This window comes from Herpailurus yagouaroundi, unplaced genomic scaffold (genome assembly GCF_014898765.1).
Source record: "Herpailurus yagouaroundi ecotype Mexico unplaced genomic scaffold, PumYag 166, whole genome shotgun sequence".
Taxonomy (NCBI): domain Eukaryota; kingdom Metazoa; phylum Chordata; class Mammalia; order Carnivora; family Felidae; genus Herpailurus; species Herpailurus yagouaroundi.
In genome coordinates, this window is record NW_024412407.1 from 32832990 (window position 1) to 32846075 (window position 13086).

The following is a 13086-nucleotide window of genomic DNA, read 5'->3' on the forward strand; positions in this document are numbered from 1 at the left end:
ATTATACACAGTTAATGAATAAGATAGAGAATAAGTGATTAAAAAATCAGTTTTTACTTTACTACAAATGAGAACTGATCACACAAGAGAACCCATCTGTTGCTTGGCCACACATCATTTGTCCTTCCTTGGCAGTTTATTCTGACCCAAGAAAATAGCAAGAACAAAATAGGTGAGCAACCTCATCCTGATGCCTAAAAAAGTTCATTTTCACTTATAATAAGGTCTCTGCTTTCTTCACAAGATCAACAAAGCAGCATTTCCAGACCATCTCCTCATTCTGATTCCCCTCACGGTGCCAGGAACCACCCGCCTGACAGATTCTCCCTCCTAGTTCACGGGGTTGCGCAGCAGCCCCGTCCCTGCGCTGGCACGCCTGCATCCAGCTCATCCTCTTGAGTCTGTCCCAGCGCGGCTGCCTGACCTTTCTCACCCCATGTACTCACGCAACATTCATTCATTTATTCAACAAGTATTCACGGAGCACCTCCCATGGTCCAGGTGCTCTTCTAGCAGCTGGGGATACAACAGGGAACAAAGTGGATAAAGTCCTTGCTCTCATGGGACTTACAAGCATTCCAAAGGAGGATCAAGTAATAAAAAACTCACCACGTGGTGAGTGATACATTCTCTGAAGAAAATAAATCCGGGTAAAAGTGGTAAAATTTTAGAGTGACGGGGTGATTTTAGATTGGCTGTTCACAAAAGACATGTTGAGGAAATGCCCTTTGAACAGAGATTGGAATAAAATAAAATCTGCCTTTATAAAATGCTTATAATGTACCAAGTATTTTTCTCATGCTAACACTCTCAAACCGGTATCATGGTTCATCATGGGGCCCTACTGGGGAAGAACGAGAATTGCCTTCTACCCAACTAGCTGTCATGGCCACAAAAGAGAAGAACGGGCAACAGGCAGAAAATCTGGGCTAGTGTAAACTGTGAAAGTGGTATGATGGGTGGCTGAGGACAGGACAGAGAGATGACAAGCTTCTCACATGTTATCTTTATAACCTGTCAGGTCTGTTGACAAGCAGTTATTCAGAGCATGCAAGAAAGCGGGAACAGTCCCAACACAGTGCTCAACTCAAGTGAAATGGAGATAGTAGCAATGTGTGAAAGCTACCACCAGAAACAGCTCATCCCCAAACCAAGCTAACCAAACAACAAAACAGGTGCTGAGAAGGGGAGCAGCCACCTCTTGGCTGAGAGTGATTTCACCCTTTAAAACCAATGGTCACAGGGGTGCGAGGGTGGCTCAGTCGGCCGTACATCCAACTTCACTCAGGTCATGATCTCATGGTTCCAGCCCCATGTTGCGCTCTGTGCTGACAGCTCGGAGCCTGGAGCCTGTTTCGGATTCTCTCTCCCCCCACCCCCCTCTGCCCTGCCCCCACTTGCACTCTGTCTCTCTCTCTCTCAAAAATAAATAAACAGTAAAAAAAATTTTAACCAGTTGGCAGTAATCTTAGAGACAAATAATACTGAATAAAATATATTGTTCTCTCAAGTTATATAGCAAGATGATTATATTAGAAAATAGGGTCAAAACGATTTTTTTCATTTTTCAATAGCCAAAAGCCAAAGAACCTTTTTTGTATATACACAGTTACCAAAACTGGAGTTAGCACAATCCGTAAAATAAGGAGAATATGTACATTTGTTTTCTCCTAAGACAGTTTCTTGAACATCAGTCCTTGATAAGAAAGTTGGGAATGGTTACTTTCCTTCATGCAAAGTCTTCTGATTCTGCGATTTAAATTATAAAGGATCTTCCTGCTGTGTTTTTTTCTTATCATTAAAGTTAAATTTCTCATTTACAAAAAAGATAAAGGAATAAAAAGAAGTATCTAGTGTACAAGCACAGATTTTGTTTCTTAGAGTGTAATCACATGTATTCCCATGAAGTATTTTTACAAAATGGGTTCTACAATCAAACTTGGGAAATGCTACATGCTAGATCTCCCTTCTGGAAAGCACAATGCATATTAACATACTAAGTGTTCTGAGAAGTCCTGGTACAAAAAAAATAAGAGTAAATGAATAAATAGTAGTTGATTCATGTTACCACAGAAGTGTTTAGTTTTAATAACATCTTTGACATTGGAAGTCTCTCATGTTCCATGACGCATATTCTGGAAGATGTGGTTCTATGCACGTTTTTATTGTTCTACCTCTTTGATTTTGCTTTAACTACCTCTTGCCTTCCTATCCTATCTCTTGCCTTCTCTTTTTGTTTTTGTACAGAACACTTATTGAGTGCTTACTGTATTCTAAGGCACTTTTTAAAGTACGTTATAGCCATCTCACCTATTCCTGCCTGACAAGTATTCTCTGACATAAGTGCAACAGATTGCCAAAGGGGCACCACACAAGTGAAATAACTTTTCTCCACATCCAGCTTGTTGGTAAGTGGTATAGCCAAGGAAGCCAAAATCGAAATCAGGTCTCTCTGACCTGATGCCTATGCTCTTAACAAATAAGTGCCTGGTTCTCTATTCCTCAGCTCTTCCCAAGCTTCATGAAGACCAATGGCCTACCTATTTTCCAGTCCAAAGATATTTTCCAGATCTTAGCTTATGGGACCTTTCTGTTGTGTTTGATGTTGTTGGCCAATCCTTCCCCCTTGAAATTTCCTAGACTCCGAATTTCCTTGATTCGACATTCCTCTTACACCTCTCTGGATGTTTCTTCTTCATCTTCTTAAGTTCCTTATTAAATGTTAGTGCTCCTCAAGGCCCATCCTGGCCCACTGCTCTTCTCTACTTTTCTCTCTGCTGGGACATCCCCATTCACATCTCCAGGCTTGCCATCGCCCCTGGACATCAGACTCATATCTAATAATACTCTTGTGGTTTTTTGGCACTTCAAACTCAAGAGATCTTCCACTAAATTCGTCATGTCCTATATATCAGTCAAGGCCCCAGTAGGGCACTCAGGGGAAATCCTAGAGAGTTTAATTAAAGGACGATTAATAAAGGTGTGGAGCAGGAACAATGGTACTAAGCATGATAGGGAAGGGGGTAAACCGATGTGGAGGAGTACACATTCTTAAAACTGCAACATTTCAGGCAAAGGTGTCAGTTATCTGGAAGTTAGCATAAAATTACCCTCTCCCCAGTTCCCCACATCTAACCAGGCTTGTCAATTTAGCTACTTTTAACATTGCCTCCTTACTTTTAGTTTCTTTTCCCATCACCCTAGGGTCACCATTTGTCATCTCTTAATTGGACCATTATAATAACCTCCTAGTAGGTCAACTGCTTCCGGGCCCACTTCACCTTTGGGATAACCTTTCTTATAGCCAAAACTCTCTCTGAACTACAAATCTTACTCTACTAAGCCTGGCCCAACCCTTCAATGATCATCTTCACCTAGAAAATAAAGATCCTACTTTTTTAGCACAGCATATAGGAGTCTCCCTGATCTGGTATCTATCCCCTCCCTTCCTTTTATGCACGCTTGTATTTTCCTAAACTCTGCCATGCTTGCATTCTTTTTTCAACAGTGGGCCTTTGCTCATGCAGTTTTCTCTGTCTATATGTCCATATTTTTAAACCTAACTCAGGCTCAGCTCAGGTATCATCTTTTAAGAAATCATTTCCCAAACCACGAGATATAGTTTCTCCTGTAGCATATTAACATAGTTTTTTTTTAACTATGTTAACGTAGTTTTCTATTAACATAGTTTTCTCTATTAAACAAACAAAAACTTCACTAAATGTTAATGGCATTTTCTTTTATGTCTATTTTCCCACTATATCATTTGTGAAGATTCAACTGACTATTGTCCATTCCTGTACCTACAACATCTGGTACAATTCCTGGCACACAATAAATATTCAATCACTGTTTGATTAACTGAATGGAATTGGACAGCAAATCATTATCCTGGAATCAGAAAGACAGACTTAGTATTGAAGAAGAAAAGTAACTTCTTAATGTGACCATTCTGGCTTCGGGGAAAGACTGGTTAGCCAGAAGAGTTTATAGGATACTCTTTCAAGGAAACTACATGACAGGGAGAGATTAACCAGAAGTTAAGGCCAGGATCACAAGCCAGTAATGCTAGAGTTAATCAAAATAGAATCCTGATTCAGAAAGTAGGGTAGAAGAAGTTAGGAATCAGAACTCAGATCAGACCAAATATGGAAAGGGCACTGCAGATTCTGTGGAATTCTCTAACATCTGGTTTGTACATGCCAATCACAAGCTCCTATGAGAGGAACCAAGAGGGAATCAAAATCAAGTTCAGCACACAGGGCTATAGTTGGTCTCTGATATGGGTTAAGAGTAAAGGGAACAAGGGACAGAAATGTCTCTGTGCATCACTTGGTCAATAGAAGGCCATAAAGAAAGAAAAGGATTAAGGACCTGGTAGACCCATGATATTTTCTCACATACAAATAATCTATTATAGGGGCGCCTGGGTGGCTCAGTCGGTTGAGCGTCCGACTTTGGCTCAGGTCACGATCTCGCGGTCCGTGAGTTCGAGCCCCGCGTCGGGCTCTGGGCTGATAGCTCAGAGCCTGGAGCCTGTTTCCGATTCTGTGTCTCCCTCTCTCTCTGCCCCTCCCCCGTTCATGCTCTGTCTCTCTCTGTCTCAAAAATAAATAAATGTTAAAAAAAAATTTTTTTTAAACAAATAATCTATTATAAAAAAGTAGGTGTGGTAGAAAGAAAACAAACAAACACAAAGTTTCTGTTACCTGAAAAACAGTTAAATGAGGTGATACAGAAAAAAAGGGAAACATCTGTCATGTACATCACATACACATTAGTGTTATGGAATACAATTCTCATTTTGGACCCCTACATTGTAGATAAATCCTTTTTATTTGTTTAGTAAAGTTACAAAAATTAGCGGGTTCATTTGGTTTTAATTCACTTTATGATAAGACCAGTTTTTGTTAGAAAAATGAGCTGCACAGCATTCCTATTTAGGAAGAGTGGGAAACCAAATAAATGAAGAGTACTCAATAAGAAATTTATTTGCATATAAATAGAAGGATGGCAATACATTTGTTTTCATCAAACTTCCTTTGCATTTGATTTCCTAATTTCCCCTATATTAATTTCCTTACAAAAATCACCATGAATATTTATAATTTTTAATACAATTCTCGGGGCGCCTGGGTGGCTCAGTCGGTTGAGCGTCCGACTTCAACTCAGGTCATGATCTCGCGGTCCATGAGTTCGAGCCCCGCGTCAGGCTCTGGGCTGATGGCTCGGAGCCTGGAGCCTGCTTCCGATTCTGTGTCTCCCTCTTTCTCTGACCCTCCCCCGTTCATGCTCTGTCTCTCTCTGTCTCAAAAATAAATAAACGTTAAAAAAAATTTTTTTTTTAAAAAAATACAATTCTCAAACTCAGAGTCCTATTGTCAGTTCTGATTCTGTTTCTGAAGTATTTTCCCAAGCAACTATCATTGTTCTCTCTTTCATCTCAATTTCCTGACAAAAAAGGAAAGGAAAAATCTTCCTTACCAAGAAACCTCTACAACTTTGTTTCGAACATCCTCAGTTTGTTGGTTCTACTATATTCAGGAGTAAAAGGACTTGGCCTTTTAGGTAACTAGAATGTCTACGAAAGCAGACATCTTTCATTGGAGAATTAGATTTTAAATGAAAGAGTTGAGAACGGTTTTCTGACACAAGGATAAAATATGGTTGTACTTATAGAAATAAATTTGAAGGCACCATGTTCAGAGGAAAAAAAAAACAGCCTAAGGATCAGTGCTCTGGAGCCCAAGGGCAAGCTTGTGAAAGGACAAACTTAGTAATTAGGAATAATTAGTGACTCTAGATTACAAGAGAGTTGCTTAATGAGGTTATTTACATGTTGCCCTGATGAGCTGGTGGAAGCACTATGGCACCTGTTGGAGCCAATAGCACCAGGAGAGATGAGGATACGAGTCTTTGTATCTGCCTCTAGCTTCGTCCCAACCCGTTCACCCCCTGGCTCATCCCACTTGTGCCACGTCAGCCTTGTTTTGCTTCTTCAAATAAAGGACGCAGGTGCACAAAGAAGTCTCTCACATATTTATTTAAGCAGAAAGAGCTAATACCAATGGATCTTTGAGGCCATGACAGAAGAGTTCTTTAAGGCTTTGAGTCATGCTCTTGGATTAAACACCACCATAAATAGAACCAAGACTGGGGTGTAGGAAAGGCTTCATCTCTCTCAAGGGCAACGTTATGGCAAAAAGTAGAGTGGTTTCTATTAGAAGAATGCAGAAATCTTTGTCAGCTCTAGCTGGTAGTGGTCACAGAAGAATGATGATATGGAAGAGGAAGCAAGAATATGACTTGCAGAGCTGGCTGGATGTTGGCTGAAGCTGCAGGTCACATGTAAAGGTAACGAAAGCAATTTCTTCTATTATTTCAACTTTGCTTTTATATAGATGATAGCAAATGAAGTGGAGGTAACACTGGTGAATAAATGAGCAATCAACAGTGCTGCATTTTTGGAAAAAAAATAACACCTTGGTATTTTGATTCATAATCTTAAAGAGTTCTTGATATGAGGAACTGGTAACTTTTTATTATTTTTTACTGTAATGACTGCAACGTAATTATAATGATTTAATTCACAAAATGATAATTTTCTCATGTTTTCCTTAAAGATGTGTTCACAAATCAATATGATGGTATTTAACACTTTTCTGTCAGAAACTATATAATGCTGAAAATTGAAATTCTGTTTATGAAGCTTCTATCATTTGCCTAATTCCACATACTAAGCACAGTGGGAGACAAAAAATTGCAATATACTTTCCTTTATTTCAAAAATAAACGTAGGGGCGCCTGGGTGGCTGGGTCAGTTAAGCGTTGGCTTTGGCTCAGGTCATGATCTCACGGTTGGTGGGTTCAAACTCCATGTCAAGCTCTGTGCTGACAGCTCAGAGCCTGGATCCTGCTTCAGATTAGTGTCTCCCTCTCTTTCTGCCCCTCCCCCACTCACACTCTGTCTCTCTCTTTCTCTCTCTCTCTCTCTCAAAAATAAATAAACATTAAAAATTAAAAAGAAAACAAAAATAAATGTATTTGGAGTAATAAAATGAACATACTAGGTGCTTTCTAGTGAAGCTCATCATTGCAGTGGGGCTATGCTTCTGAAAATGCAGCACTGAAACTGTGTAGCTGAAGGCATTAAATTAGGAAGAAAATGAGAAATACCTATGGTAATTCCTGTTAAGCCTTCTCTTGTGCCACACTGCTGCCAATCACAATGGCTTAAATAGGTGCACCAACTGTATCCAACACCAAAGGTCCTTTGCAAACCCTCAAGACTCAAGTTGGAATTATATTCATAAAACTCAAGAGTCAATGTGCTTATAAGTTTAAATAACTTTAAGTTGGACATTTAGATGCTAGAAATAGTGCCACATTTAAAAATAAAGTGCAAGGGTGCCTGGATGTTGGTTAAGTATCCAACTTCCGCTCAGATCATGGGCCAAGCCCCGCATCAGTCTCTGTGCTGACAGCTCGGAGCCCAGAACCTCCCTCGGAATCTATGGTTCCCTCTCTCTCTGTCTCTCCCCTGCTCATGTTCCATCTTTCTTTCTCACAAAAATAAATAAAACATTAAGTTTTTTAAATAATAAAATTAAAAATAAATAAATAAAGTACAAAAAGGGGTGCCTAGGTGGCTCAGCAGGTTAAGTTTCTGGCTGTTGATTTCTGTTCAGGTCATGACCTCATGGTTTGCAAGATCGACCCCTGCACTGAGCTCTGCACTGACAGCACAGAGCCTCCTTGGGATTCTGTCTCTCTCTCTCTCTCTGCCCCTCCCCTGCTTGTGCTCTCTCTCACACACAAAATAAACAAATAAACATGAAAAAAAATTTTAAATAAAGTACAATTCTTACATTGTTTTTAATTACTTATGCCTACAGATGTGCATTTTCTTATGGGCCAAAATGAGGCAGGGGTATGGTGTGGATTTTTTATTCCTTAAGGTAACAATAATCTGTCACGCAACAAAGAACAAAGGCAAACATGTGGACAGTTGGAAGGATTACCCAATCCCCAGTAGAAGCCCTTCCCGGTGAACCTTCTCCAACTTACTGGCGATGTCATATGCGAAAGAGTTTCTCTAAAAGGTTGGCCACAACATTTATCAAAGGAGTCGATTGACAGAGGAGTTAATGACAGCAAACTTCATTGCGAGGAGGGTGGTTCAAGCTGCTCCAGAAAGATGAAAACATTATAGTTCATCTGCTAATGTTGTATAATATAGAATGTGAATGAAACCTCCATGAGGAAGTGAAAATTATTTCGTGTGTGTGTCTGTGTGCATGTGTGTGTGTGTGTGTGTGTGTGTGTGTGTAAGAGAGAGAGAGAGAGAGGGAGAGAGAGTCAAAGAAAGGGAAAGAGAGAGGGATGAGAAGAGGGAGAGAAAGAGAAAGAGGAAGAGAGAGAGAGAGAATGGTGGAGAAAGGCAGACAGACCTTGGAAAGTGGATATTTCTCCTAAATAGGAGTACTATGGCCAACATCATAACACTCATGTTTTATAGAATTAAACATAAACCTCCTTTCAGAAAATATAATTAAGTCCTCTTTCAAATTTAATGTTTTTTAATTACATATCAGGTAAGAGCAGACACAGAGAAAAATATAGAGAGGAGGTTAAGTAAAGAAAGAAGGATTCATGCCAAGCCTATGAGTTTAGGGAAACATTCCACTTGACTACTAATGAGCACCATTTCAGGGAAGGCAGAATTTAAATTCCTATGATGTCATATTCTACAATTTGCATTTTAGTTGACAAAATACTGATATCGAGTGAACTGATACAGGAAGCAATTTTCAAGAAGAGGTTTAGTAAAGATAGGATAGGTGAGAGAAATTATATTGCCTTCCCTGGGAATTATGGGAAGATGCACAAGAAGGAGACTCATCAGATAAATACTCCATTTACATTCATATGTGGGTAGAAGATTTCCAGACTGGTAGTTCCCAGTATACTTGATAATAGAGTTCTACTTTTTTTTCTATTGTTGTATACACCATCAATATTGATTATGAAATTTATTTTTTTAATTTCATAATTAACATTGTTTATGCAACACTAGTTGTGCAGATATTAGCCTTACTGCATACAGTGGATGATTTAGACAATCTGAGATGCCTGATTAAATGTTCCTATCACTTAGCTAGGGATAAGGAATGATGCACAAAGGCTTCCATGGCCAGGCTCATTTAGGCTACTTCAATGAAACTGGTTATAGCCAATCATACAGATTCAAATTTTTAATTTTTTTTAACGTTTATTTATTTTTGAGACAGAGAGAGACAAAGCATGAACAGGGGAGGGTCAGAGAGAGAGAGGGAGACACAGAATCTGAAACAGGCTCCAGGCTCTGAGCTGTCAGCACAGAGCCCAACGCGGGGCTTGAACTCACGAACCGCGAGATCACGACCTGAGCTGAAGTCGGATGTTTAACTGACTGAGCCACGCAGGCGCCCCGCAGATTCAAATTTTTAGACTTCCCATCACTTATACACAGTTGCTTGCTTCTGATTTGTGAAAAAGATAATACTATAAATCAAGCCTCATATTTTGGTTTCTCTAACTTTATTGCTTTTAAGAATTTTTATTCTTATATAGAAGACACTTCATGTGGAGTAGTGAAAGATTTGTTGACATAATGAGAGCTACAGAGATTTGGGTGAGGTTGGATAAATGTTTCTGACTCAGCACACAGAGCTTATCATTGGGATTCAATCAACAATCTGCTATTTAATAACGGAATTGTTTTCAGGACTACTTTACTGACACTTGTTCAAAACCTTGAGGGCAAATATATCTCCAAATTATAAAGAGATGATACGATATGCCCATTTTATCACGTAATATACTATTCCCAAATGTAAATGCATTATCCTTTGTGCCCAATTTAACACTGTGAACATCTCTTTGTCAACTGTAACAGATTAAGCCTAATGAAATAGCATATATGAAGTCCCTGGAAGACTGACTGGCACCTGATGGGTATTCAGTATATATACATATAATTTTTTTCCTCTGATGTACTTTATATTAAGACGACACAAAACCGCATTTACATAGTTGTCCCATTACAATATTTATTTAAATGACAAGCTTTATCAATGTATTTACTATGTGATGCAGTCAACAATAATTGACATCCACCTGCAAATGGGCAAAAATACACCTATTATGTGGAATAGGGTGAACCTCTATTACAATCACTGAGACTACTATTATGCCAACACCGATTGCATTTTCTCACATCTGTATCACGTTTTGATTAGAAGTTTTGCCACATTTTGTCCATTTTAATTGCAGCGCTCCACCCCCGCTCTCAAACTCATCATTTGAACATTCCTAAATTCTCACACGTTATGAAGAATTCAAATAAAAACCTGTGGTGGTGCCAAAGGTTGGATTTGGAGCAGATGTCATACATGTAGGTCTTAGCTGTTAGTTAGAAAAATGTGTGGTGATGCCATCTCCCACTTGGGGTTCATGACAAGTGTTGCATAGACATAATAGTTATGACAGAATTTGACAAGTAGAAAAATTAATAGAAAGCTTAAATAAATCTAATACAATTGTGGGGTATGCTAAAAGGGCAATCTCCTAGAGTAAAAGCCTATGACCAAACTTATCATTTGCCAGATTTTAAATAAAACTATCATTTAAAACTTAAGAAAAATGTAAAAACATATTAAATATAACTTAAAATTTCATGTATTTACTCTGTTGCTTTTTCTCCTTGAAACTATTTCTTCCTATATTCCATTAAGAGCCATAAAAATATGGAATATTTAAAATTGATGCTTTTCTCAATCCTTTGGTCCTATTCCACTGTCTCCTTGTCAAGCATTCATAATTAATGGTACACGTAAGCAAAAAGTGACTCTTTGGTAAGGAAACCTTTGCATCCATTAATGTTACATCCATTTCCAAGGTAGCAATCACGGTGGTGCTGAAAGGATAGCTCCCAGTCACCTGTGACCTACTTTGCCAGGAAGGGAAAAGGACTAATGAGGAAACGAAAAGCTAGACCCACTGAGGACACAAGTGGTAGACAATTACCTCACAACTCCACACTACTTTCCAAGCAAACATGTAGCTGAAATTTGTCTGAAAGATTTCATGCACAGCATAGTTAACAAAGTAGGATATTTTTAAGCAGCCCCCTTCCTTCTCATTTTCCTCAAAATCACAGCCTAAAGCAGCAGAATCCAAAGAAAACTCGAAAAAGTTAATCACACAGATTTCTCTGCCACTTAAATTTAGAGATACCAGCCTTTGTAAATAAGGTGGGGGAAAGTCTAAAGACTTTGTAAGGGGAACGATGAGGTTGAAGATGAAGACCTGGGGGAAAGAGTTCTCTCCAGGCTCAAGTTGACACTCTTTATTCAGAGAAAACCATGCTCACGAACCACCCCGGCAGTCCTTTGCGAACAGGGAGCTCAGCCCCAGGTGCATAGTTCCAGCAGAAAGTAAATTGAGACAAAGCAGCCGCACACACCGTTGGGGAGAGCACTGGAGTTGCAGTAGTGACCAGAAGGAAAAGTGACCTCATTTTGCCTGGTGAAACGCCACCTAACAAGCCCACCTTTGACGTGGATACCAGCCGCGGTAAAGAAAAAAAAAAAAAAAAAGAGCACAAAGGGCGAAAGCTGGAGGGAGCAAAGTTGCCTGTTCTTCCATCCCATCCCTCAAAACCTCCGGGAACACGCACACGCAAGGACAACAAAGCTTGCGCCCGGCTGCACGACCGGCGCGTGCAGCGGCCCGGCCATCAAGCCCCCGGGATGGAGCCGGGGCGTCGGAGCGCAGGCAGGACCGCCGGGGCAGGGGCGGGGTGGGGGGTGGGGGGGGCGCTCCCCTACCTTGAGTAGCACAAAGAGCCAGAGCAGAGGCAGGAGGCGGCGGCCGCCGCGCGTTCTTGCGGGCAGGTGCCCCATCACGGTGCCGACGGGGACCCGGGGGGTCCGCGGCGCGTGCGAGCTCCCCCGGCGGCGGCTCACAATGGCGAAGTGAGGCTGCCGCCTCAGACCGTGGGCGCCGAGGCTGTTCCCGGCGGGCGCATGCTGCCTTCCCAGTCCCCTTGCGCCTGCTTCCTTTCGTCTTCTGCGCCCGAGGTCCGCCAGGAACGTGCCAGGCGCTGCTGTTCTTTAACAGCTAAGGATGGAGAGGGTGGGGATTGAGGTGGGCGAGGCTCCGCCGCCGCCGCCGCCGCCGCCACCGAGGCTCCGGAGGAGACGCGGGGTCCGCGTGGTGAGCCAGAGGCGGGGGCCCTGCACCCAGCCGGCCGCGGTCCTCCCGCAGCAGGATACTCTCAGTCTGGTCTGCGGGCTCATAAAGTGACAGCAGCCTCCCAGCCCTCCCACCGGGGTCCGCCTGCCGCCTCTTCTTGCTGGGCAACCCCCACTCCAGGCTCCGCCCCAACCCTTTCCACCGTCTCTGGGACTCGGGAGTTGTGCGGGGGTTTCCCTGACTCCTCTAGAGCAACTTGGGGAGCGGAACCCAGTCTCCTCTCAATCTTCCTACATCTGCTCTCAGTTGCTGTTGTAAAAGTACAGAAAGCACTCGGAGGGGAGCGGTGGTTGTGATTGGGGTGATGGAACGCGTGGTGCGTGCCTGTGTGTTTGATGGGGATGATCCCATTCTCTCCGTCCCACTCCTCCCCGGGAGGAAGTAGCACAATTAAATACATTATCCGTTTGAAACCAGTTCTTATATAAATTTCAAAGGCTGCCTTTTGATACCAAAGTCTGTCAGGTCGCCTAAAGTGGGGGAGGGGAGACCACAATATATTATGTATTTATAAACATATACTTTAAAAATGTGAAACTATCAAAGAAACTGTTGAACTTGTCCAGAATGGTTATAACTACCAGTGGGGGGTGGGGGGTGGGGGAGAGAGTTCCGGGACAGAGGTGTGTAATTAAAAAACTGTAATGTTAGGAATCTTTGTGGTGATGAAACAGTTCTGTATTTTGATTGTGGTGGTGGTTACACAAATCTACCTAGGTAATAAAACTGCATATAGACGCAGGAGTGTTCGCCTCCGTCCGCGTGCACACATACAAGTGTCTGTACAAC

General features: G+C 41.5%; 1 protein-coding gene across 2 annotated transcripts in view; it reads right to left on the reverse strand.

Annotated features, from left to right (window-relative positions):
- The window catches only part of PTPRO (protein tyrosine phosphatase receptor type O), a 241280-nt gene extending 228913 nt beyond the window's left edge, over positions 1 to 12367 (reverse strand). For both annotated transcript variants that reach the window (XM_040488820.1, XM_040488819.1), the window contains exon 1: positions 11871 to 12367. In XM_040488820.1, the coding sequence (XP_040344754.1) occupies positions 11871 to 11945 (75 nt within the window). In that variant the 5' untranslated portion in view covers positions 11946 to 12367. The remainder of the gene's footprint in view (positions 1 to 11870) is intronic.
- Positions 12368 to 13086: the final 719 nt, after the last annotated feature.